Source organism: Alosa sapidissima, chromosome 2 (assembly GCF_018492685.1).
Source record: "Alosa sapidissima isolate fAloSap1 chromosome 2, fAloSap1.pri, whole genome shotgun sequence".
Classification (NCBI taxonomy): domain Eukaryota; kingdom Metazoa; phylum Chordata; class Actinopteri; order Clupeiformes; family Clupeidae; genus Alosa; species Alosa sapidissima.
Window position 1 is genome coordinate 44,005,573 of NC_055958.1, and position 27,500 is coordinate 44,033,072.

General features: G+C 42.1%; 1 protein-coding gene across 4 annotated transcripts in view; it reads right to left on the reverse strand.

The window, feature by feature from the left end:
• Positions 1–27,500, reverse strand: part of slc37a1 (solute carrier family 37 member 1) — a 74,169-nt gene that overhangs the window by 3,141 nt on the left and 43,528 nt on the right. For all 4 annotated transcript variants that reach the window (XM_042084352.1, XM_042084354.1, XM_042084353.1 and 1 more), the window contains 4 exons: positions 18,541–18,589; positions 16,117–16,190; positions 15,853–15,931; positions 4,173–4,270 (listed from right to left, as the gene is read on the reverse strand). In XM_042084352.1, the coding sequence (XP_041940286.1) occupies positions 4,173–4,270; positions 15,853–15,931; positions 16,117–16,190; positions 18,541–18,589 (300 nt within the window). The remainder of the gene's footprint in view (positions 1–4,172; positions 4,271–15,852; positions 15,932–16,116; positions 16,191–18,540; positions 18,590–27,500) is intronic.

A 27,500-nucleotide genomic window follows, 5' to 3' on the forward strand; every position in this document is an offset into this window, starting at 1 on the left:
GCCCTTGAGCAAGGCACCTAACCCCTCACTACTCCCCGAGCGCCACTGTAGCAGGCAGCTCACTGCTCTGGGATTAGTGTGTGCTTCACCTCACTGTGTGCTGAGTGTGTTTCACTAATTCACAGATTAGGATAAATGCAGAGACCAAATTTCCCTCACGGGATCAAAAGAGTATATTTACTTATATACTTATACTATACTTATACTTAAGACCGCTAGGCCCATCACTGTGGGGTGCGGTAGCCAACTCTCTGGGATTTAAGTCAAGCAATATAACCATACAAATGTTTAAAAATGAGTAATTTCGGCTTTGTCTGAACTGGCCATTGTAGGCTACGTAAAAAAAAAAACCAAGTAGGCCTATCCCCTATCCAATGATATCGGCAAATGTTTGTTTTCCAATGTAAGAATTTCACTTCACCATGCACCTTCAACAATGAATAGCTCATTACTGTTGAACGTAGGCCTAACTGGTATCATTACAAACATTATTCTGTGTCCTAAAAACTGGCATTTTATGGCATTGTGTCATGTAAGGTCGTTGCAAAATCTAGAGAAATGTGTGAGGTGGTCAGCGGGGGACAATTGAGACACACATTGGATTGTGTTATTACTTGAACATTCCACACTATCCACAGCTGCGGTATCGGGGGCAGGAGGATTACTGTTAGCACAGGCTTTATATAAAATTCTTAAACAGAAGGCCTGCCTCGAATGCAGGCTTGCCCAAAATAAAGGCCTGTGGTTTGCGCAGCCTACAGTAAGTAGGTTAAATAACAGACCCGCCACAATGTGCGGTATGATGATTTTTTTTTTCGAGAAAGATGTTTTTGGTGCTCTGCATGTTCTTAAATAACAATGATTATCAGTAGCCTAATATTCCACCATTATTTTGTGTAAATGGGCTATGCATTGGGTTAGACACCAGGGGCCATATTCACAAAGCCTTTTTTCTTACCACTAGGAGTAGGCTACTCCTAAATAGCAATAAAAGATTTTAGCTATAGGAGTTTCTCTTATTAAGTTATTCACAAAGCCTTTCAGACCTACTCTTAGTAAGGAAAAATGACAACTCCTGAACAGATTCTGGAGCTGAGCGCTCTAGAATCTTTGACTAAGAGTGAGTGAGTCTTTGATGCTATGGATGACGTTATTACTCATGCACGAGCTTGGCTGAAGTGACCACCTTGATTGGCTGATGTTTGTAACGTGGGAATGATTCCAAACACCTCCCTTACGATGAGTGGCAGGTGACAGGTCTGAGAATGCGTGCGCTACACAAGGACGGAAGATGATGAATAACTGAATAAAAAGGCCTAGCCTAAATGAATCAAGAGTAAGGCAAAACAAATAGCCTAGTAGCCTAATGAAACATACGGATTGATGTAGTATCTTTGTAACATTATTAAATTAATCTGGTACTATGCCTATGCCTACGTTTGCAAAAGAGAACATTTTAATTTGATTCACAATAATGTTACATTTAATTTACATGTTGACAATGAGTAGCCTAGTTTTGGTTGTTGTTGGTGGCGTTATTGCCTGTTAGTTATGCCTACAATGCAAAATTGCTTCCTCACGATTGGAAGATCCTGTAGCCGCATAGGATTTCAAAACAGGCGAAATGCCACAAAACCGGTTTGTGAATAGGTCTGTGAGTTAGGAGTCCTCTCGACTTCTTTTAAGCTGTCAGAGGTGGGAAGGTGTGATTTGTTGGGGGCCGGATTAACTGGCCACAAATGTCAGATGGGGCAGCCGTGGCCCACTGGTCAGCACTCTGGACTTGTAACCGCAGGGCAGCCGTGGCCCACTGGTCAGCACTCTGGACTTGTAACCGCAGGGCAGCCGTGGCCCACTGGTCAGCACTCTGGACTTGTAACCGCAGGGCAGCCGTGGCCCACTGGTTAGCACTCTGGACTTGTAACCGCAGGGCAGCCGTGGCCCACTGGTCAGCACTCTGGACTTGTAACCGCAGGGCAGCCGTGGCCCACTGGTTAGCACTCTGGACTTGTAACCGCAGGGCAGCCGTGGCCCACTGGTCAGCACTCTGGACTTGTAACCGGAGGGTTGCCGGTTCGAGCCCTGACCAGTGGGCCGCGGTTGAAGTGCCCTTGAGCAAGGCACCTAACCCCTCACTGCTCCCCGAGCGCCGCTGTAGCAGGCAGCTCACTGCGCCGGGATTAGTGTGTGCTTCACCTCACTGTGTGCTGAGTGTGTTTCACTAATTCACCGATTGGGTTAAATACAGAGACCAAATTTCCCTCACGGGATCAAAAAAGTATATATACTTATACTATACTTACTGCCCCCCAGCCAACGTGAATCGGGTGGTCAGTTAGGCCTATATCGTGAAGATTTTTCTTGCCATCTAAGGCACGAGCGCATCTGTGAGGCCAAGCCTCACCAAGTAGCCCGTTAGTTTACAACTAACATTATATTTAATTAAACTGCTTATAGGCTATGCCGAAATAATTTTGAATATTAGTGTCGGGTGAATTGAAATGTTCTCAAAGTAGCCTTGTGGCTGAAAGCTGCTTGGGACCCCCCCCCCTGTCAAGCAATATAACCATACAAACGCGCTTCCTGCACTCATTGTTTCAAAAGGAGTAATTTCGGCTTTGTCAGAACTGAAGAGCTGTGGACGGCATGGCACGGCATACACAATGAAAATAAATTAACGCAACGCAACACAACACAGACCCCGCTTCTCTCGCGTCAGTCACTGACATGAACGAAACACAGAACCCGCTTCTCTCACGGCAGTCACTGACAGTAGCCTAGAATAAATGCATGGGGGAAAACACTTCCCCATGACAAAGACATCGTAAAACACTGAAAGTTAATATTTTGTCACTAGCAACATACATCTGTCCTTTGTCAAATGTGTTACGTTCCAAGTAGCCTAGTGCGTAATTCTGCTTCATAAAGTTGAACAAATACATTTGCTTATTTCACAGAAAAATATAAATAGCCAGTTTAGGGTCTACAGTGCAGAGTTGGTAAGTTATGGTAGGCCAACTTGGAGTGAACATACAAACAGGGGAAATTCTTTCTCTAGTAGCTGAGTAGCCTGATGGTAGGCAGGTGTGCTCGTAGACATACGGCGGAACAGGCAAGCGCCAATGAATCTCACGATTGCTTGCTCTCACGACAATCACCCCGTTAAACTTAAATAGGTTAACATCACTCTAAGTTCGCCTTCAAGCAAGGAAAACGATGATTTGAAGACATCTGTTTGTTTGAGAAGCGGGTTCTGTGTGTCTGTTGTTTGGGTTGTTGCAGCGTCGTTGCAGCGTCACTGGGTAAATACTGGGTAAATACAAATTAAAGTCGCGTGATCTCGCGCGCGGAACGCGAGGGAAGCTGGCTAAGTCGAAGCACTGCCCACTGTTTCAGCATCATATGCAGTAATGATGCACTGGAGAATGTTTCTTTTTGTTGCACTATAAAAGATATCTTGTCTATTTTTTTTGCAAATAATGCAATCTCCATTAGCACTCCTCAAACATGCACTCTTCCATTTTTCTGCATGGATAGAATTTTAATGATAGGAAAGAGCACCAGTGAGATGTTTTAAGCAGTCGCCTTTACAGTAAAAAAAAATACAGTGTAAATCCTCTGTAAAGACTGACAACTGTTCATAATAGTTAGTGACAAAGTACTTTCTACAGAAAAATGAGCAGTCACCTACTATTCTATCAATTAATTATCAAGGAATCTATTTTGTTTCTTAACGTCATACTGAATTTTAGCTATTATTTCAATTTATATTTTAATTTGAGCTTATTTTAATTTGCTACTTGAGGGTTATTGGGGTAATTCCTGTCCTGTCCTACAACATATCTGATACATAAAGAGTATATTATTGCCTTATTTTTTGCAATTCCTATGATATCTGATGACAAAACCAAAAAGTATGTGAATTATGCTAATTAGCAAGCTTAAAACTCAAAATTGAGCTTGGTAAACATAATATTTTAATTCAGCACCCTCAAATTGTGTGAAATAGCCCTTTACCGACTTTTCCTCAAATTTGCCAATGGGACTTTTTCTGAAAGTTTGTTAGCTATCTGCTCTCCCTCTAATATATAAGTATAATTATTTAATATATATATATATTAAATAATTATATATTATATGAGAGTGGTATAAGTATATTTTATGTGTCTTACCAGCAAAGCCAGGAAGTCTGCAGCCATGAGCATGTAGAAGACCTGATCCCAGCCCCGCGCAGATAACAACCCTGCCAGCAGAGGGCCTACTGCAGCACCTACATCACACACACACACACAAACACACACGCGCACACACACACGTGCACAAACACACACACACAAACACGCGCACAAACACACACGCGCACACACATACATACAATTGATGATAATAATCGTAAAGAGTCATGATAACTGATGATAATGATAATTGATGATGATGATTAATGATAATGATAACTGATGATGATGATAACTGATGATAGTGGTAATTGATAGCGTTGGATTATGAACATGTTTTGCCAAAGAGAAACACACGAGAACGTGCGGTAGGGTTGAGCTATATGAAGTTATTATTTTGCTGTCACTTCGTTTGTTTTTATGCCGTGATCCCTTTCACCCAGAAGGATGTGCTTGGTATCAATTGATAGCTCTGCGTCTCCTCTTTCATCTGACATGCGTGCCATCAGAAATTTGCGAGTAATTCAAACAAAAGTAATGGGTGTGCAGGTGAACACAGAGCAGTATAGACTGTAAATATGATGCAATTTGATTTAATTTCACTTGATCGTACAGACAAGTGTGTGGTCTCGTTGGAAAGCCACTTCTGCTCTGTCATGCAATAAAGGTTTCATCTCCCTGTGAAAAATAGTTCCGGAGCAATTTAACAGAGAATAATGGGTGTGTGTTTTTGACGCACTCTGCCTCAATAGGAAGAACCTCAATAGGGCTCTAAGGGTTAATGAGGTAGCTCATAGGGCTGTAACGATATACGATTCAAACCCGAAATCGCGACATTCATATCCATGATACTGTGTCGCGGTGTGAAAAGGCAGAATCGCGACACACCCTGTCTAGTGTTTCACGCACTGCTTTGCAGCTTACGCGGCTGCAAAAGCAACCCACATCTCCCGCTTACTTATCGGTAGCCTACGTTGTCCAAAAACAAATAAATAAATAATAATTTCATATCTCTCCTTGCTTTCATTGTAGACTATGTGTGCAACTTTACCAAACAGTATAGAAGTAAACCCCCTCTCCTCCCTCTCCCTCTCCTGCTCAATGAACACGCGCAACTTAAATAAAACATTCACAATCGTGAAAGCAAGGACGCATAGAAGACGACTAGCTAAATTACTATTAAATTCGCTTAGCATCATTAGCTATCATTGCTACACATATTTGTTTAAAACTCTTGCATTGAAGTTGATATCATCTCAATACCAAAGGGCCTGTCCCAAAGAGAACAAGTATTACCTTAAAACTTAAACACACATGGGGAAACTGAACAGTCCAATCAGTAGACTATGATAGGCTAAGCTAGCCAACTATGCTACTTTGTTTACAACATTTCCAGGCTTCAACCAGACAGCTGAATTAAAGAGGTAGAGTTGTAATAAAAAATAGTAGGCCTAGGCTATAGGCTAATCTGCATAAAGTGTGCTGTCATAAATATCAGTCATTCAAAAAAATATAAAGGATATAAAATAAAAGATATATTATATTGTAATCTTCTGGTGTTCTAAGGGAGGCTATTAAAATGTTATTTAATAAAATGTCTAGTCCCCCCCCCCCCCCCCAAAAAAAAAAGAAAAATCGAGATTCGTATCGAACCGTGGGTCAAAAATTGTGATACATACCGAATCGTGAGGTTGGTGTATCGTTACAGCCCTAGTAGCTCAGTTCCCATTTTGAGTGTGGTAGGTGAAAGACTCCTGTTGTGAGGCAGAGTAAGTTAGTTTAAGTAGGCTAATAAAGACTCCTGTTGTGAGGCAGAGTAAGCGAGTTTAAGTAGGCTAATTAAGTTGGCTAGCTGCTAATACTTTGACTGTGCATTGTTTGTGCTATTTATGTTTGTTTTTGGTAGTGAAAAGTATTTTGTTTATTAGTGTTGCTATTTTTGAAAACTGTGTTGAGAAATAAATCATTTTAGTTATCTGAATAAACATCCACCTCTCCTTCAATTTCCATTTCTCCATCACCACCTAACTCACATCCCAACATGTCTCCATCACCACCTAACTCACAACCCAACATGTGGGTTCAGTCGCTCACACCCACTGAACTTACTTTACGTAAATAAAAAAGTACAAGTGCCATTTTGCCCTTTCCTGCACAACTTAAACATATAAAACATGGAATGCAACTTGTAATTTGCATTTTTAAGGGAGTAATTGTACTTTTACTTGAGTATAGATTTTCAGTACTTTACCCATCACTGCTGATGATAATGATCATTGAGGATAATTGATGGTGGTTATGGTTATCAGGGTTTCTGCAGGGTTTAGTCAGTTAAATGTAAGACTTTTTAAGACCTTTTTTATGACCATTATGATTAGTGGGGGGCCTTAAGCACATTTTCGCGCAATTCTTCTAAAAGCGCCAAATTTGGCACAGATGCAGCTTAGGTCATACTAAAATGATTTAGGTAGGGCGCCGGAGTCAGCGACCCTTGGGGCCAAGATGGCGGCCAAATCCAATATGGCCGCTGCCCGAAAAGGGTTCCGGCTATAACTTTTGAACCACATGAGTTACAAATGCAATCTTGATATCTTTGTCAGCTTAATTGATCTTGAGAAACACATAGGAATGTTAATATTTATGACCCAATGCATCTGGATCATTCCTTTAATTATTCCCCTTATTCCTTTAATTCCAATATGGCCACTGTCCAAAAAAAGCAGTTTTGGCTGTAGTTTGGGTCCGTATACCCCATTGTTCGTGCAAATTCATCTACAAAACCAAATTGACACAGATGTAGCTGAGGGCATACTGAAATGATTTAGCCAGGGCGTCCAAGCGACCTAGATGGCGGCCAAATCCAAAATGGCCGCCGCCTGAAAAGGATTCGGCTATATATAGCTTTTGAGCCAGATGAGATACAAATACAAACTTGATGTCTATTTTACCTTTTTTGACCATGGGAAACCCATAGGAATACTTACATTTATGATTGAGTATATCAATGAGCATCAAACCAGCTAATAGGCTAACTGAAAAACACACCATGCCAATCTCTAGGTATGATGAAGGGTATGTGATGATGTGGGGCTATTTTAATTCCAAAGGCCAAGGGAACTTTATCAGGATGCATAGTATCCTGGATCCATGAAATAAGTGGCCTTTAAAAAAAAAAAAAAAAAATCTAACTGCCTCTATGGGAATATAACATAGGGGTCAAATACTTGTACTTGTGCCCCTGTAATTTAAGGAAGAACATTTATTTATTTGCGATACATTTTTCATTCACTAAGAAAATTGGTGTCCTTAAAGGTTGGATTTTTACTCATTTTTTTAATTAAGGCATTAAGATCAATTTCTAACAGATGATTATATATTCCTACCCTGGAAATCCAGAGTTCTCGCAAGAGCACAATGGAATTGTCTCTGTAGACACTCTGGCAATGACCAATGATGCACGTTACTTGGAACCAATCAAATCATTTCTGATATAGGCGGGCCAGAGGCGAGCTAAATTGATGACGACAGCGCTGCAACGTTGGAAACATTGTTCGTAGTGTTATCCAATTGCGTCAAAGTCTGGAATCATTCAGAGTAAACATTGGTCTAGTGTTATCCAATTGTGTGCAGTGAGATTTTTAAATGCATGCTTGGTGCCGCCCCTCGAGTTGGGCCATTACATTGTTCGTGGCCAGACCCTTAATCTTTCTAGATTATCAGGGTCTGTATTTTCCAGGCTAGTATATTCCTCTTTTTAGTCAACTTTAGCATGGGTTCAAATACTTATTTTCCCCCTGTATCAACTATACATTTGTATCTCATCTGGTTCAAAATATGCAGCCAAATCCATTTTCAGGTGGCGGATTTGGCTGCCATCTTGGTCTCAGAGATCTAGCTCAGGCGCCCTGGCTAAATCATTTCGGTATGGCGTCAGCTGCATCCATGCCAAATTTGGTGCTTGTAGATAAATTGGCGCAAACAATGGGGTGTAACTAGATAGATAGATAGATAGATAGATAGAGAGATACTTTATTTCCCCAAGGGGAAATTCAAGGTCTCAGTAGCATACAGACATCACACACACAACATTCACTAACAGCAGAAAAAGTAATAAAAGTAAATAATATAAAAAACACAACTAAGAAATAAGGACAGTAGAAGATAAAGAATATACTAAAATACAAATTATACTAAATAACACTAAATCTAAATCAAGTCTAAAACAGTATCCACATAGTGTGCTTAGGGGTGAGGCGCTTGCAATGACTGAGGCAGGGACTGAGCCTGTGATTCTCTGTGCAAAGTAAGGTAAGGTGCTCTGTGAGAGTGAGTGTCATAGTGATGGTGCAAATGAGTCCAACAGTGCAACAGTGCAAGAATAAAGTCTAGAGACCAGCATAAAATAAATATTGACATAGAGAGTAGGCAAGGTAATATTAAAAAACTATAGAAAAACTATATCAGTGCAAGAATGGGTTGACGTAATAGGGTTACAGCCGTTATACAAGTATTGATTATAAAGCATTAAGTATTAAGTATAGGTATAGGTAAGTGTGGCCACAATCCGGCTGTAGGATGAAGGGAGGGGTTATGCATATGTTAGTATTAATTACACCATAATTTCCCTTTTGGGATTAATAAAGTAAGTAGTATCTATCTATCTATCTATCTATCTATTATAGCACGCAAGCAGTGAAGCAGTAAGACAGTGGTAAAAAGTGGCTAGTGGACAGACAGTACACAAACATGGAGAGGGTGGAGAGGCAGACAGACTATGCGGAGAAGTCTATCTCTCCTCTTCCCTTAACTCATTGAATGCCAAGCTGTTTTCGGGAGCTTTGTCCTAGAGTGCCAGCAATCTAGACCATTGTTGATGATTTTTGTACAGCCACAGCATATTCTGTGTTATAGCTATGAACACATACAATGGCTCGTTTAAAAGGTGAGACTTTAAGCTCTCGGTGGGTGCCAACCGTGTATTTCTACACACCTCTGTTCCTGAGAAATCCCAAGCTAAACAGTGGCTAGTTTTCATCAAAATCGCTGTTTTTTTCTAGAAATGGAGATATAACGTCTTTCATGAAATATAAAGTGTTGCCTGTTACTTACTTGTGTAAACTTTCCGGGAAGTGATCAGCGAGACCTGGCGAGACTGCCACCTAGTGATAGACCCACGAAAATGGCCTGGTTTTGACCTGACGTGCATGCGTCACTAACGGCTCCCACACACAGCTGCGTGCATCGCGTTGCTGGAGACGCATCCCATTCACTTTAAATGGGCTCACGTGATCCGTTGCCGAACTGAATTGTGGGTCCATCGCGTCGCGTTTCTCCCGCTGCTCGCGTTGAGGAGTTCAGCTGTTGCTGCACCGACAGACGGCACCGGCCAATCAAGCCAATCTACGGACGGCACCAACCAATCACATTACGGTTTTTCTTCAAGTCATTTGCATAGCTACCGTCGGGAACACCCACTGGAATGCGTTGACGGAACGCAGCTGTGTGTGGGAGCCGTAATTCGACCCAAAGCGGCAACCGAGTTATGATAAAATGTCCAGATAAAATGTCCAGATTGTGCGTTTTCGATCGTCATATATTTTATTTCCATTAATCACAGAGTTCCCAAAATCACATATAAGGTGTGTTAGAGTGTCTAGTTTCGTAATTTAAAAAAAAAGCTAAAAACATAATATTACGTTTTTGGCACTCAACGCATTACGTTTTTGGCACTCAATGAGTTAAGTGAAGCATTGAACAGTTCAATGGCCCTGGGGACAAATGACTTCCTCAGTCTGTCTGTTGTGCAAGGCAGTGAGCAAAGTCTCCAGCTGATCAAGCTTTTCTGCTTTGTAATAGTGCTGTGGAGTGGATGACACTCATTGTCCAAAATATTGATCAGTTTGTTCAGGGTCCTTTTATCAGATATTGAAGTGATGCACTCCAGTTCAGCTCCCACTACAGAGCCAGCTTTCCTTACCAGCGTGTCAAGTCGCCCAGCATCCTTCTTTTTTGCGCTTCCTCCCCAGCATTAGCCTAGAAATCTAGACGCACCCTAGCGGCAGGGCTAGTCTAGCAACTCTCCGTTGGCTTGTGAGCTGGAAAAATGAAACTTCTATCAGGCCAATCAAATTGTGTATAGAGACGTTAGGCGGGCTTAACGTAATGATTGATGGCAGAGTTGCAACGGTTTGGCTTGAATTCCCTGATACTTGAAAACAAAGACGATGGATGTTGCTGTTTGTGAACAGCGTGACACGAGTTGAGCTTGAGTTGGCAAAAGTTTGAACTAGCCAACTAGCTCCACTGGTGGAAAAACACATGGGACTCATAGCGCTGTCCTATTGCGTGCAGAGGGAATTTGAAAGACAACCGATTATCCCGCCCCTCGGACTGAGCACTGCCAATGGTGAGTGCCCAGACCCTACATTTTAATGTGGGTGTGGCTAGTCAGGCTACCCCAGCATACCACTGCATAGAAGAGGACGCTGGCTGTCTACAGTCAAAACTGCTTTTTTGGACAGCGGCCATATTGGAATTGGAGGATTAAGTGGTCCAGATATAATGGGTCATAAATATAAACATTCCTATGTGTTTCCCATGATCAATTAAGTTGAAAAAGACATCAAGTTTGTATTTGTACCTTATGTGGTTCAAAAGTTATAGAACCCTTTTCGGGTAGCGGCCATATTGGATTTGGCCGCCATCTTGGCCCTGAGGGTCGCTGGCTCCGGCGCCCTAGCTAAATCATTGCAGTATAACTTGAGCTACATCTGTGCCAAATTTGGCGCTTTTAGAAGAATTTGCGCGAAATTACCTATTCATGTGCTTAAGGCCCCCCACTAGATATAAATTTATGACCTACACGAATTCTGAAAAAACTTTTTTTTTATTGACTTTCATTGACAACAACAAATTGTATTCTTTAAAGGTTCCATTTTCTGAAGAGTAACAAACTGAACAAACAACAACACAGCAACACTTAACAACTGTAAATTGTATTGTAAACAAACAATTCTATGGCACAACAAGTCAGTCTGTCTGTCGGTCAGTCAGCCAGTCAGTCAGCCAGTCAGTCTACATGTATCTCAGTTCGTCCCTCTTAACGCTGATCTCCTCCTCAACCTTTTTCAGCTCAGCCAATTTTTCCTTGCTTGCCCGTCTGAGGGCGTTTGATTTTGAAAGGAGCTGGGCCATCTTTGACCCCGATTTGCCCTCTGCTTCCTGGCCACTGGAGAGGCAAGGCTTAAGAAGCCGCACAAGAAGCTGTCCAGCCGTTTCACCAGTGGCTGGAAGGAGAGAAACTCTTCATTCCTACACTCAAGGGTCAGAAGAGCCTCAAATTGTTGTAGAATGACATCCCCTAAAACAAAAACATAGGGAATACCTTAATATATGTATATATTCATGCACTTCAACCTCTATAAAGACTACAATAACATTTGGTTACGATGGTTTAAATTCAGGGCTAACCCTAAGGTTTCAGAGGGCATAGAAACTCCACTAAACTGAGATAAATACAATTTTAAACTCAGGACACGAAAATTACATGTAGTTAATCTGCAACACCTACATGATCGCTCATCCAATTTCTTTTGTTGATTACTGTTGTCAGGATACCTTTCCATTTGAGACTGAGCTTCTTTCTGATTTTTACATTTTCTTAAATGTGCTACACTTATTAGGTATATGTGATTCCTAAAAAACACACATAAACTTTATATTTTTAAGCAAGCAAAACCCTATGTAAATTAATCCTAAATCATGAACCACTGCACACAGAACAGGTGCAGGACCATTACCAACCACATGACAAAAGCTAGAGATCCACCCTAAAAAAATACCCTGATGGGAAAAGAGAAAAAGTATACATGGAGCAAATGTCTACAAGATTTGCACAGTTAAGTATAATGCTGTAAACACAGTCTAATAACCACTTAGAGTATAATTTAGCGTGGTCCTTTAAGCCCCTTCCAGAACTACTCCTACCAGCGGATACACCTCCTGCCAGCTGCTTGGTCTGTAGAAAGGTCTGCACCAGACATTTCATTTGTTCCTTGCACCTGTCTGGGTCTCTGAACATGTAGAGGGGTCCAGACAGGCCATCTGCCTAACGGTGCAATATTTAAGTGGACTCTTCTCCTGCACTTTTCTGACTATATTGGTCAGCCCCTGCATGCAGTTTCTCCTAAATTCTAGGACTCTGAGATCTGATACTGAAGAGGGGTGTACAATAAAAACATAAGTAGGTGGAACAGAATGTACAACACAATGATTCCTGCTTCTTGTATCCTGACCACAATTTCTAAAACTACAACTTCAAAATGGAACACAATACCTTCAGGGCTTTTTCTGCACCTAGGCCAATGTCCATTCTCTGTGGCAGGAGCAGGTTGTTCTTCTCACCCAAGTCCAGCTTGGTGAGCTGCAGTTTTGTGATGTCCTGCAGGACTTCTCGTTTCATAAAGTATCCACATACAGTTGAAGTGAAGGCCAAACCTCAAGAGCTCTCTCTACCACAGGCAGGTTCTCCAACCATCGATGGTCACAGAATGCTAGAGGGAAGACTGATGACTCCTCCTCGCAGGAACATTGTGACTGTTACATAGTCTTCCCTCCTCGCAGGAACATTGTGACTGTTACATAGTCTTCCCTCCTCGCAGAAACATTGTTGAAGAGTGTGTGCATTGATCTTAACAGCTTTTCCATCTGCCACATGGAGAAACCTGCCTTGAACGCATTGTGCAGAGTATGAAGCCCACGGCTCCCCACGGACACCAGCTGAGCTCCCCCATACATTTCCTTTAAGTCGGATTGGAGAAGCTCCAAGAACTTAAAATTTACATTGGGCCCATCCATCGATACAGAGACCAGCCTGCTGAGATTCAGCTGACCCACACACTCCTTGAGGGATGACAATAAAAAGATGATTATGAATAAATATACCATGATAACATACACACATGCACACACACACAGCACTTTTCCAGTTCAAGTTCAAGATGTTTGACTAGGCCTGCATGGCCTCCACGAGGACGGTTTCTGACAATAATACACCCGCAGCTGACGAAACAAATATAACAATTTAAATTACATTGGGCTAGGTCCTGAAATCCTCAAAAACCTAAATCCTCAAATCCCCCCCCCAAAAAATCATCAAATTATGGCCGGAATTCTATTCTGTTCTATTTATAAGAAGGGCCTCAAATAATAGCTGGGTGGTGGTCGATTGGACAAATAAAGGCCGGCCCCCAAATACAAGCCAGGGTAATAATTGCCTACCAGTAGGGCTATCAGTCCATGAGCACTAAGACATTGTATGTATGTATATAAACGAATGAAAGCACGCTGCCTTGTCTCGCAAACAGTGCGAAAACACAGTCTTTCAGCTATATGCAACTTAATAGTGAACCATCAAATACTCCCCGGATTTCAGTAGCCATCAGTCCCAACATTTAGCAACATAACCAAACAAATTGAAATTATTTCAAATATTACATGCAGCATTATAAAACATATTTGTATAAAGATTAAACTTTAATTTGGCTACTTACTTTAAAGTGCTTTAGCAAATCCTGGGCCATGGCATGGCCAATGAAGTGTGAGCCCAGGTAGCGAGAATTAACCTTGTCGTCATCCCAGAACCGAACGTGTATGTCCAGCTGTTTCTTCTTGCTTGTGTGATTCAAGCTTTCATCAAACATGAGCACGTAAGGCCCCGTGACTTTGGAGACGAGGTCTTTTTTAATGTACTCTGCCAAGCCAAACCGTGCGATGTATGAAGTCTTATCTTTCCCACACGTAAAGGTCTTGACTATGGTTGAGTCTGGGAACATTGTTCGGAAAAGTTCGGATATGTCGTCGTTTCCACTGTACGACTGGTGTTTCGTCACGGTGTTCAACACCCACAGGACCTCCGCTTTTAATGTCGAGGTTGATCCGAAAGCAGGTTGATCCGAAAGCACTGAGTTCAACACCCACAGGACCTCCGCTTTTAATGTCGAGGTTGATCCGAAAGCAGGTTGATCCGAAAGCACTGTGTTCAACACCCACAGGACCTCCGCTTTTAATGTCGAGGTTGATCCAAAAGCGTGTGTTCAACAGCCACAGGACCTCCGCTTTTAATGTCGAGGTTGATCCAAAAGCATGTGTTCAACAGCCACAGGACCTCCGCTTTTAATGTCGAGGTTGATCCAAAAGCACTGTGTGTGGCGGGAGCGGGACAACCAGAATCCCGTGAGGAGCTTGGACCGGGAATCCCGTGAGGAGCTTGGACCGGAGAACAAAACTGAGTGATCGCCTGCACCCGCTGCAGACCTTTCAACGATACCTTATGCCTCTCTGACTTGGCATGTGAATTTAAGGCTTGTATGCCTAAACTGGAGAGCTCAATGGTCTTCTTGCACAGGGTGTTAGCGACGGGCTTAAGCCAGCTCTTAAACGCGCCATCATCTATCCATAGCATGTTAAACGTACACTTTCCCATTGTGGAAAAGTTCACTAATCAATTAATCAGACCCAAATATATCAGCTACAGAAATGAGATGCGGTAAGGAGGAGCTTCACCGGCAGTGAAGCTTTGAAGTTCGCGCAGGTTTCTGTGAAAGTCCTTCCCGACAAGTCTGTTTCCTGCACTGCCGCATGGACTTTGTAGTTCTGGAACGCGATGTTACCACCCAGATTCCTCAGACAGAACTACAATAGGCGAAATGAATGAATCCCGCCACCAGCGTATTTTCTCGGGGGAAAACACGACGGTAGAACAATGAATGAACGAACATATCAATTTAAGACGACGAACATATCAATTTAAGACGACGAACATATCAATTTAAGACGTGGCTAAATGTAATTTATGACCTTGTACGGGAAATACGGATGTTTTTATGACTTTTTATGGCCTAAAATTCTCATTAGTAAATTTAAGACGTTTTATGACTTTTTATGACTCTGGTTATGGTTATGGTATTTAGCGTGATGATAATGGTTATGTTATGGTTATGGTATTTAGCGTGATGATAATGGTTATGATGATAATGATCATAGAGGATAATTGATGATGGTTATGGTATTTAGCGGAAGCTTTTGTCTAAAGCGACATACAAATAGCAACAATACAAAGTTAAATTTAACAGTAAACAATTTAAAAAGTTGGTATTAAGGAGAATAGCAAATAAACAACAATGTCAGTGCAATCAATAGCCTAATGAAAATAAATAAATACTATAATATACAAACATAATGCATAAGAAACACTTAATAAACTAAGTGTATGGTATGCCTTTAAAACCCCCTTAAAAGGGAGGAGATCCAGTCAGTGTTCTATAATTGATGATAATGACGATATAGTAATTAATGATAACTGATGATAATAATAATTGATGATAATGATGATTAATGATAACTGATGATAATGACTACCAATATAGTAATTAATGATAACTGATGATAACGACTACCAATATATAGTAATTAATGATGACTGATGATAACGACTACCGATATAGTAATTAATGATAACTGATGATAATGACTACCGATATAGTAATTAATGATAACTGATAATGACAATTGATAATGTTCATAAACACAGTAATGGCAATTGATGATCATCAACAGAAGAGGCCATAGGCTCTAGATAAGTCCCTCCCACCTCCCTAGGCCCCGCCCCCCCTCTTACCAACAGAGCCAGTGCCATCAATGATGGCTGTGACTGTCGACAGTGCACGAGCATTCCCCTTCAAAGACTTATGAGTGCCCTACGGAAATACACACACAAACACATTATAAACACACACACTTAGTAACTCTGCTTCATTAACTTTGCTTTTTAACTCACACACACACACACACACACACACACACACAAACATACGCACATACACAATACACACACAAACACAAACAGATTACATGCACACACCACACACACACACACACTTACCAGGTCTGCTGATACTGCAGTGGTTATAAGGGCATATGGTCCATTTACCAACCCCCCACAAACCAGCAACATCACTGTAAGATAGATAACACACACACACACACACACACACACACATTAAACACACACATGTTAAACACACACACACGTTAAACACACACACACACACACACACACACACACATGTTAAACACACACACATATACACCAGCAACGTCACTACAAGATAACACACACGTTAAACACACACACGTTAAACACAAACGCTGTGACACTGTGGCACAACTGGTTATAGCACCATATTTGGGTCCAAATGCCCACAAGGGCCCGGCTCATTCCCCCCTAACCCCCTATATATCCCCCTCCCCCCAACCCCATATATATCCCCCCCTAACCCCGGCCCTTGAGACTTTTTAATTGTGACAAACAACGATACTGATTAAAATAGACGATAGTTCCAAGTAAGTATTTGTACTCTGCTCCACTATGTGCTAGACATCCAGAGCTTCATTCAAACCCAAAATCGCTGCGCAAAGTTTTCAGGAAATACTTGTATTACACGCGAGAAACACAAAGACGTGCATTTGTAATGACGCGGAAGCGATGCAGGCCATATTGTTGCATAAATTGAAGCAGAAATTAAGCAGAAATAGGCCTACACCAAATGTTGAAAAACGTTTACGTGTGATGAAGTCTTAGGTAGGCTATGTTATTCACCTATTCTAAATCTGAAGGAGAATATCCTTTTGGAGATTATGATCGATCGTCTATTGAATGGAGGTGCGTCTGCGTGTACGATGGTGTCCACTAAGCATACCATGCTTATTTCGACCCTCTGCCCAACATAGCTTGGAGGTTGCAGTGGTAATCGTGATGATAGTGTCCGTAATGGACGTGGTACAGACAGCAGGGCTAGTAGAAATAGGGCTCTAAACTACAAAGTCACCCGCAATATGATGCGAACTTCTGGGTACTCAGATTACCCGCGATAGGAACTCATTTAACCAGAATACTTCATTGTAGGCCTTGTGGTTTAGAAACCATATACATCTTAGGTATTGGTATACATCTTAGGTGTTTTCCTGTTAATTTGTTATGTGGGTAATATGAAAAAAGTAAAGTAAACCTGCTCAAATATGTTCATCCAGTATTTATTGAAAGGTGCATAATTTGAGGTGCTTGCCATCCAGTGGCAAATTAGATGGGTATATTTACCCCCTTCATACACTTTTGAAAGATTTTTACATTTACAGTAGGACTTTATCTCTGACCACTTTCAAGCCATGGCCTTTTGAAATTTTGATATAAAAATCCAATGGTGTTGCTTTCTTAACCCTGACGCCTATAGTTTGCCAGGTTTAAAAAAGTTATTAGAGGAAAATATTTTTATTTGGTGTGAAACACACACATACCTGTTTTTATGCTTTTCATTTGTTTTATAATTTGTATTAATATTTATTTTATCATTATTTTATTTATAAGCTAAGGTTGCTAGCACAGGTGTCTAAAACTAGATAAAAACACTTGCACTTTCTGTTTGCAGTTTTGTGTGGTATTTGAAAAAAGAACATTGCATTTTCAGAAATAGCCGGCCCTCCAATCAGATGACGTTGGCAGAATTGGCCCCCAGCTCATTTGAGTTTGAGACCCCTGCTTTAAAGACACCAATTTTCTTTGTCAATTATATATTGTAAATAACTAAATGTTCTTCCTTAAAATACAAGTGCTCATAAGTATACATACCCGGCTAACATAGCGGCTAACTGAAATAGAACCACCTATATGATAGCCAATCTATATGTATGGTGAAGGGTATGTGAAGCTGTGGGGCTATTTTAATTTCAATTTCAAAGCCCAAGGGAACTTCATCAGGATGCATAGTATCCGGTATCCATGAAACAACTGGCCTTTAAAAATAAAAATCTGCCTGGCTCTATGGGAATTTAACATAGGGGTATGTATACTTATGAGCACTTGTATTTTAAGGAAGAACATTTATTTATTTACAATACATAATTCATTCACAAAGAAAATTGGTGTCTTTAAAGGTTGGATTTTTCCTCATTTTTTTATTAAGACATTAAGATCAATTTTCAAAAGATTTTTTATTCTTCTTTTTAGTCAACTTTAGCATGTATATGCTAAGGGTATGTAAACTTATGAGCACAACTGTATATCCCCCCTAACCCCATATATATCCCACCCACTTCTTGTCATTTTATCGTTAGACGTTATACACACAGACACACCCACACACACGTTAAACACACAAACACACATACCATAATCATCATTACAAGATAACACCTACAAAAACAAACACACACACACACACACAAACACAAACACACACACATACACAAACACACACACACACACACACACAAACACACACACACAAACAAACACAATGGGAGCTCTTACCTATTGTGGGGCCCAGACCAAGCTCACTTATCATGGAGAACACGTAGAGCTGAAACACACACACACACACACACACACACACTAACTGTATGGTCAGCGAGTATGCACTGAACCGAATCCTGATTTTTAAGGTTCTGCCGAATCCTGAATCCTGATTTTTAAGGTTCTGCCGAATACCGAATCCCTTATTTAAGGTTCTGCCGATCCTGTCATTTCTATGTAAATTCAGTAAGCATCACCAAAAACTGAAAAAAGATGCCATTTACAAAGCATGATTATTGGAGCACTTGAACTGGTCACATTATAGACAGGATTATTCATATTTTTCTGTTGTGCTAATGTTAACCTTTTTAATTTACATTATTGGTAGAAATTGATATGGAACAAAAAAATGAAATGGCATAACACAGAAAATTATTGTTTACAATGATTTGCGATAAAGAGAGATAGATAGATAAATACTTTATTGATCCCTGCATCAACAGCGGCGCTCGGGGAGCAGTGAGGGGTTAGGTGCCTTGCTCAAGGGCACTTCAGCCGTGCCTACTGGTCGGGGTTCGAACCGGCAACCCTCCGATTACAGGTCCGAAGTGCTAACCAGTAGGCCACGGCTGCCCAACTGTTATAATTAATCGATAACCGATATAATCAATCAGTTCAGTGTAGGAATAGGAGCGTCATAGCAGAGTCAGTGCCCAGGCTGTGTAGGCTGCCCTCGTCTCACATACACACACACACACCTTATCAAGTGTAGGCTGCCCTCGTCTCACATACACACACACACACCTTATCAAGTGTAGGCTGCCCTCGTCACACACATACCTTATCAAGTGTAGGCTGCCCTCGTCACACACATACACACACACACATACCTTATCAAGTGTAGGCTGCCCTCGTCTCACATACACACACACACATACCTTATCAAGTGTAGGCTGCCCTCGTCTCACATACACACACACACATACCTTATCAAGTGTAGGCTGCCCTCGTCTCACATACACACACACACATACCTTATCAAGTGTAGGCTGCCCTCGTCTCACACATACCTTATCAAGTGTAGGCTGCCCTCGTCTCACATACACACACACACACCTTATCAAGTGTAGGCTGCCCTCGTCTCACACATACCTTATCAAGTGTAGGCTGCCCTCGTCTCACATACACACACACATATACCTTATCAAGTGTAGGCTGCCCTCGTCTCACATACACACACACACATATACCTTATCAAGTGTAGGCTACCCTCGTCACACATACACACACACACATACCTTATCAAGTGTAGGCTACCCTCGTCACACACATACCTTATCAAGTGTAGGCTGCCCTCGTCTCACATACACACACACACATACCTTATCAAGTGTAGGCTGCCCTCGTCTCACATACACACACACACATACCTTATCAAGTGTAGGCTGCCCTCGTCTCACATACGCACACACACACATACCTTATCAAGTGTAGGCTGCCCTCGTCTCACATACACACACACACATACCTTATCAAGTGTAGCTGCCCTCGTCTCACACATACACACACACACATACCTTATCAAGTGTAGCTGCCCTCGTCTCACACATACACACACACACATACCTTATCAAGTGTAGGCTGCCCTCGTCTCACACATACCTTATCAAGTGTAGGCTGCCCTCGTCTCACACACACCTTATCAAGTGTAGGCTGCCCTCGTCTCACATACACACACACACATACCTTATCAAGTGTAGGCTACCCTCGTCTCACATACACACACACACATACCTTATCAAGTGTAGGCTGCCCTCGTCACACACATACCTTATCAAGTGTAGGCTACCCTCGTCACACACATACCTTATCAAGTGTAGGCTGCCCTCGTCTCACATACACACACACACATACCTTATCAAGTGTAGGCTACCCTCGTCACACACATACCTTATCAAGTGCAGGCTGCCCTCGTCTCACATACACACACACATACCTTATCAAGTGTAGGCTGCCCTCGTCTCACATACACACACACACATACCTTATCAAGTGTAGGCTACCCTCGTCACACACACACCTTATCAAGTGTAGGCTACCCTCGTCTCACATACACACACACACACACCTTATCAAGTGTAGGCTACCCTCGTCACACACACACCTTATCAAGTGTAGGCTACCCTCGTCACACATATACCTTATCAAGTGTAGGCTGCCCTCGTCTCACATACACACACACACATACCTTATCAAGTGTAGGCTGCCCTCGTCTCACATACACACACACACATACCTTATCAAGTGTAGGCTGCCCTCGTCTCACATACACACACACACATACAGAGGGTCCCCGTTAAAAATTGACACTTCATTCACGATAATGGTGATTCACGCAGCTGGGTGACATGTAAGTACAACTGCAGCCGCTTGGGGGCAGCATAGTCCGCTGTGGCGTTCAACGGTCGAACTGGACGGCGCATTCGACAGCAAGGGCTGTGATTGGCCGAGTTTTCAGTGCGTTTCTCTGTTTTTAGCAGCCCCTGCAACATGCTAATCCACTGTAGCCTAAGCTTTGTACATAATGTTAAACATAGTTTTGGATTCAGTGGCAAGATTTCTTGATTGTATAGTGCCTGTCTCTCAGTAATGTTTTAAAATGAGAGCTTCGTCAGCTGGCAGTAGGCTACTTTGTCGGTAGTCATGAGAAGTTCGCTTGCTAACAGAACATAAAAATGCTGCCCAGAAACCTTGTGAATAGTTCTGACACTAACGAGGTTGAAATATAGCCTTTGCCTACAGCATCTCCTTAACAGTAAAGTTAACAAAATGACAGCATTCATATGACAAAGGAAAACGAATCCGGTCACTCAAGACTGTGCCGCAGCCGTGGGGCAGAAGACGCTTGGTGGCCGTCCACAACGTTATAAACTTAACCTAAATAGTCGGCTGCTGTAAGCTACAATCGGATTTTATTGTATACCCCTGTTGTCTCAATGATGATAACATCTCATTTCCGACTATATTTCAAAGTGTGCCGTTCATTTGCATTATTAACATAACATCGTATTTTGTCATTTTTGGCGAAGACATGCATTCCTTTAGGGATATTGAACATATTTAACATTCTCTAACCATCGTGATTTCGAATTGGTGCAGTTGTCAGCACAAAAACTCATTTTATTCTTTTGCTCTTTTGCATTGCTCTATGCTGTTCTATGGTGCTTTCTGCCTCTTGGTTGCGCACGCATGTTTTCGTGGCGTTTCATAGAAATCCATATATAATGAGCGCATAAAACGACTTGTTGACGTTTTGGGACATTAATCTACATGTAGGCTACGTTAAGCTTTAAGGATTGTATGTCCTTAATTTATTTATATAGGCCTATTTAGGCTACTTGCGCAAACCCTGGATACTTTTATTGCCACACAACAATATTGGTGGTATTTGTTACATTAGCTTCAAAAGGCACCGCTTCAGAAAGCTGCACTGCTTGTGAAAGAAGGGGGTGGGGGAGGGGAGCTTGCAGCCAAGTGTCGGAAAAATGCATAGCCTACAACACAGAACCCGCTTCTCGCATTAGTCACTGACAGTAGACACGCTTCCAGCCTAATGACTTTCACACATTTTGAATGATTTACAGCAGGGGTCTCAAACACCCGGCCCGCGTCCTGCCCAATTCCGGCCCGCGACGTATGACAAAATAATAATGTAATCCGGCCCTTGAGGCTATTAATTGCGACAAACAACGATACTGCTTAAAATAGACGATAGATCCAGGTACGGTGACAAATCTCATTTGTAGGCCTACTCTACTCTTCAAACCCAAAGTTTTCAGGAAATACTTGTATTACACGCGAGAAACACAAAGACGTGCATATGTAATGACGCGGAAGCGATGCAGGCCATAGTGTTGCAGAAATTGAAGCAGAAATTAAGCAGAAATAGGCCTACACCAAATGTTGAAAAACGTTCACGTGTGATGAAGTCTTAGGTAAGCTATATTATTCACCTATTCTAATTCTGAAGAAGAATATCCTTTTGGAGATTATGATCGATCGTCTATGACAGTGATAGTCACGGTGCGTCTCTGAATGGAGGTGCGTGTATACAACGGTGTCCACTAAGCATACCATGCTTGTTTCGACCCTCTGCCCAACATAGCTTGGAGGTTGCAGTGGTAATCGTGATAATAGTGTCCGTAATGGATGTGGTACAGACAGCAGGGCTAGTAGAAATAGGGCTCTAAAGAACTACAAAGTCACCCGCAATATGATGCGAACTTCTGGGTACTGCAGAAAATATTTCTTAACTTCAAAAACTCAGTGTCTAAAACTCGGTGTCATTCAGACTCAACCCTCTTGACGTTTGGTGATTAATTGACAGCTGTTTTGGGACACGTTAAACTTTCTTTATAATGAGCGCATAAAACGACTTGTTGTTTGGGACATTAAGCTACGTTAAGCTTTTTCACGTTAAGGATTGTATGTCCTTAATTTATTTATATATTTAGGCTACTTGCGCAAACCCTGGATACTTTTATTGCCACACAACAATATTGGTGGTATTTGTTACATTAGCTTCAAAAGGCACCGCTTCAGAAAGCTGCACTGCTTGTGAAAGAAGGGGGTGGGGGAGGGGAGCTTGCAGCCAAGTGTCGGAAAAATGCATAGCCTACAACACAGAACCCGCTTCTCGCATTAGTCACTGACAGTAGACACGCTTCCAGCCTAATGACTTTCACACATTTTGAATGTCTTTCTATAGGCTAAGCATATAATGGAGATAGAGTAGAAAACTGGATTTAACTAAACAAATGTAACTAAGTAAACTGATTGTTTACTCTACAGTAGGCTATGTTCCCCCTCTCAGGCTGTACAGGCCTATTGAAAGTAGGCTAATGAGCTCAATAGACACGTTAGCGCTTCCATTAGGAAACTTTCGTTGCAGACTTTCACAACTGATTGTTTAGCCTACAGTAGCCTACTGTAGGCCTACTCTACAGTAGCCTAGGCTATAGGTTATGTTCCCCCTCTCAGGCTGTACAGTAGGCCTATTGAAAGTAGACTAATGAGCTTAGACACATTAGCGCTTCCAGCCTAATGACTTTCACACATGAATGATTTACAGTAGACACATTAGCGCTCCACGCAGTGGCGTAACTAGGCCTAGTAGGTGCAGCAAGTGCAGTCGCACCAGGGCCTATGACCTCCGTCGCTACCCCCGCAATGCAATTGCTGGAAAATTCTATACCGGTCCTTTCTGACTACCTGCGTGCCTTTGACCAGGCCAAGGCTACAGCGCAGACACTCGCAAATAAATGGGGGTTCAGAGTACATTTGAAAATGTGAAGAGTGAAGCGTCACTTTGACGAACTATCGGAAGATAAACGCTTAACCGATGCAGAGAGATACTTAAAAGTGCAGGTATTTAATGCAACTCTGGACATCATAATCAGTCAGCTCTCCCAAAGATGTGCAAGCATGCGGGAAACTTGTTATGTGGTTGAGTATTTACGTCCTATGATCCTTCAACTCGCCGGTGATGATGAACTGCTTGAAAAGGCAGTACGTTTGTCAGACCATTATAGCATGGACATTGCACCGACATTCCCAACACAACTCCTCTCATTTAGGTCTTGCTTTAAAGCAGAGATTTCACAGAAGTCATCTATTTTTCAACTTGCCAAAAGGCTGGTGGTAGATTATGACAGTGTAACATCCACATTCGGGGAAGTGTGTACTGCTCTCATGTTGTTTCTACATTGCCTATGACTGTGGCAACAGCTGAGCGATCTTTTTCCAAATGTTCAACAATTGCTGGTGTACAGGCTATAATCAATTAGCTAAATCATTTGTCCAGCTGTTTAAACATTTTTTCGTGTTACATTCAAACGCAAAAGGTGCTTTGATATATTTTGTTTAAACGTTGGCAAGCAGGCATGCTGCGGTTGCAATGAATGAGGATAATTGGTTTTATCTGCGGTGTTGTTTTTTGCATTTTGAATATGACTCGCTCCAGCACGTCTACTTTTTTGCACGGTGCTTTCTTAAAGGAGCTGCACCATCTTACAACAATTGCATCTACATTTTCATATTAGAATGTTTTGTCAAGTGTAAGCTTAAACTACCGTGATCAAATTAAGTTTCCGTGCCCCCGCTGAAAGTCTCTTATGCTCTTATCGTTACACTATCAAATCTATAAGTAACCGTGACAAATAGGGTATAAGATATATAAACTCACGCTATTGTATTATCATATATGTTTGGTAATGGCTCAGCTTTCTCTGATTGTTCTACTGACTTGGAAACTGCATCATGGAAGCAGTAAGTCAAGTCGCATCAAAAATAGTAGTGGCAGAACTCCAAAGTGACACCTTGTGGTTGTTTGTGTCAACTGCCGTTTGTGCCATTTCTGCTGAGAAAATGGGGATCGTGATTCCTGAAGGAACCCGTCCAAACTTAACGGGGACCCACTGTACCTTATCAAGTGTAGGCTACCCTCGTCACACATATACCTTATCAAGTGTAGGCTACCCTCGTCTCACATACACACACACACACATACCTTATCAAGTGTAGGCTACCCTCGTCACACATATACCTTATCAAGTGTAGGCTGCCCTCGTCTCACATACACACACACACATACCTTATCAAGTGTAGGCTGCCCTCGTCACACACATACCTTATCAAGTGTAGGCTACCCTCGTCACACATATACCTTATCAAGTGTAGGCTACCCTCGTCACACATATACCTTATCAAGTGTAGGCTGCCCTCGTCTCACATACACACACACACACACCTTATCAAGTGTAGGCTGCCCTTGTCTCATATACACACACACACACATACCTTATCAAGTGTAGGCTGCCCTCGTCTCACATACACACACACACACATACCTTATCAAGTGTAGGCTACCCTCGTCACACACATACCTTATCAAGTGTAGGCTGCCCTACACACATACCTTATCAAGTGTAGGCTGCCCTCGTCACACATACACACACACACACATACCTTATCAAGTGTAGGCTGCCCTCGTCTCACATACACACACACACATACCTTATCAAGTGTAGGCTGCCCTCGTCTCACATACACACACACACATACCTTATCAAGTGTAGGCTGCCCTCGTCTCACATACACACACACACATACCTTATCAAGTGTAGGCTGCCCTCGTCTCACACACACACACACACATACCTTATCAAGTGTAGGCTGCCCTCGTCTCACATACACACACACACACATACCTTATCAAGTGTAGGCTGCCCTCGTCTCACATACACACACACACATACCTTTTCAAGTGTAGGCTGCCCTCGTCTCATAAGAGTAGAAAATACACACACACACATACCTTATCAAGTGTAGCTGCCCTCGTCTCATAAGAGTAGAAAATACACACACACACATACCTTATCAAGTGTAGGCTGCCCTCGTCTCATATACACACACACACACACACATACCTTATCAAGTGTAGCTGCCCTCGTCTCACAAGAGTAACAAATACACACACACACATACCTTATCAAGTGTAGCTACCCTTGTCTCATAAGAGTAGAAAATACACACACACACATACCTTATCAAGTGTAGGCTACCCTCGTCTCATAAGAGTAAAAAACACACACACACACATACCTTATCAAGTGTAGGCTACCCTTGTCTCATAAGAGTGAAAAATACACACACACACATACCTTATCAAGTGTAGGCTACCCTTGTCTCATAAGAGTGAAAAATAATGATGGGCCTAGTCTTGCACGCTGCCTGTTTGTAACAGTGACTTCAGCATTGCCCATGCCGGTTTAAATGATTGCAAAAGACATGTTGAGGTGAGTTTAAGTGCCAATTTATGTGCATATTATTCAGGCCTAGCCTACTAGATGGCTAGTTGCCAAGGCTACATGAAAAAAACAAACTACCAAAATCTAAAAAAAATGTGTGTGTATGTGTGTGTGTTGGGGGATTGGGTCGTGATACCTCCCTGAAATGACTTTTTGCAGGTTGGGATGTCTGCAAATAGTTAGCTAGCGGGAGCTATCTAGTGTAGCCTATAAGGTGGCTAGTGGATAGTTAGCTAGAGGGAGCTATCTAATGTAGCCTATAAGGTGGCTAGTGGATAGTTAGCTAGAGGGAGCTATCTAATGTAGCCTATGAGGTGGCTAGTGGATAGTTAGCTAGCGGGAGCTATCTAGTGTAGCCTATAAGGTGGCTAGTGGATAGTTAGCTAGAGGGAGCTATCTAATGTAGCCTATAAGGTGGCTAGTGGATAGTTAGCTAGAAGGAGCTATCTAATGTAGCCTATGAGGTGGCTAGTGGATAGTTAGCTAGAAGGAGCCGTCTTGTGTAGCCCATTAGGTGAGGTGGATAGTTAGCTAGAAGGAGCTGTCTTGTGTAGCCCATTAGGTGAGGTGGATAGTTAGCTAGAAGTAGCTATCTTGCGTAACCCATTGCATTGGCGCTCATATACTAGCAGTGGCAGAAACGATGCGTAGGATTTGGTTTGGTTGATAAAACAAGGTTCAGCAGGCTGTGAACCCCATCAAAAAGCTGAAGATTCGGCCGAATCTGAAACCTAACCTTGGATTCGGTGCACCCCAAGTAGGTACACACACACACACACACACACACACTGTAAGGGCAGTGAGCGCACATACATACACACACACACACACACTGTAGGGGCAGTGAGCGCACACACACACACATATTTGCTGTGGGGGGAGCATCCTACACACACACACACACACACACACATATTTGCTGTGGGGGGAGCATCCTACACACACACACACACACACATATTTGCTGTGGGGGGAGCATCCTACACACACACACACACACACACATATTTGCTGTGGGGGGAGAATCGCACACACACACACACATCTACAAACACTGTAGGGGCAGTGAGCGCACATACACACACAAACACACACACACACACATATTTG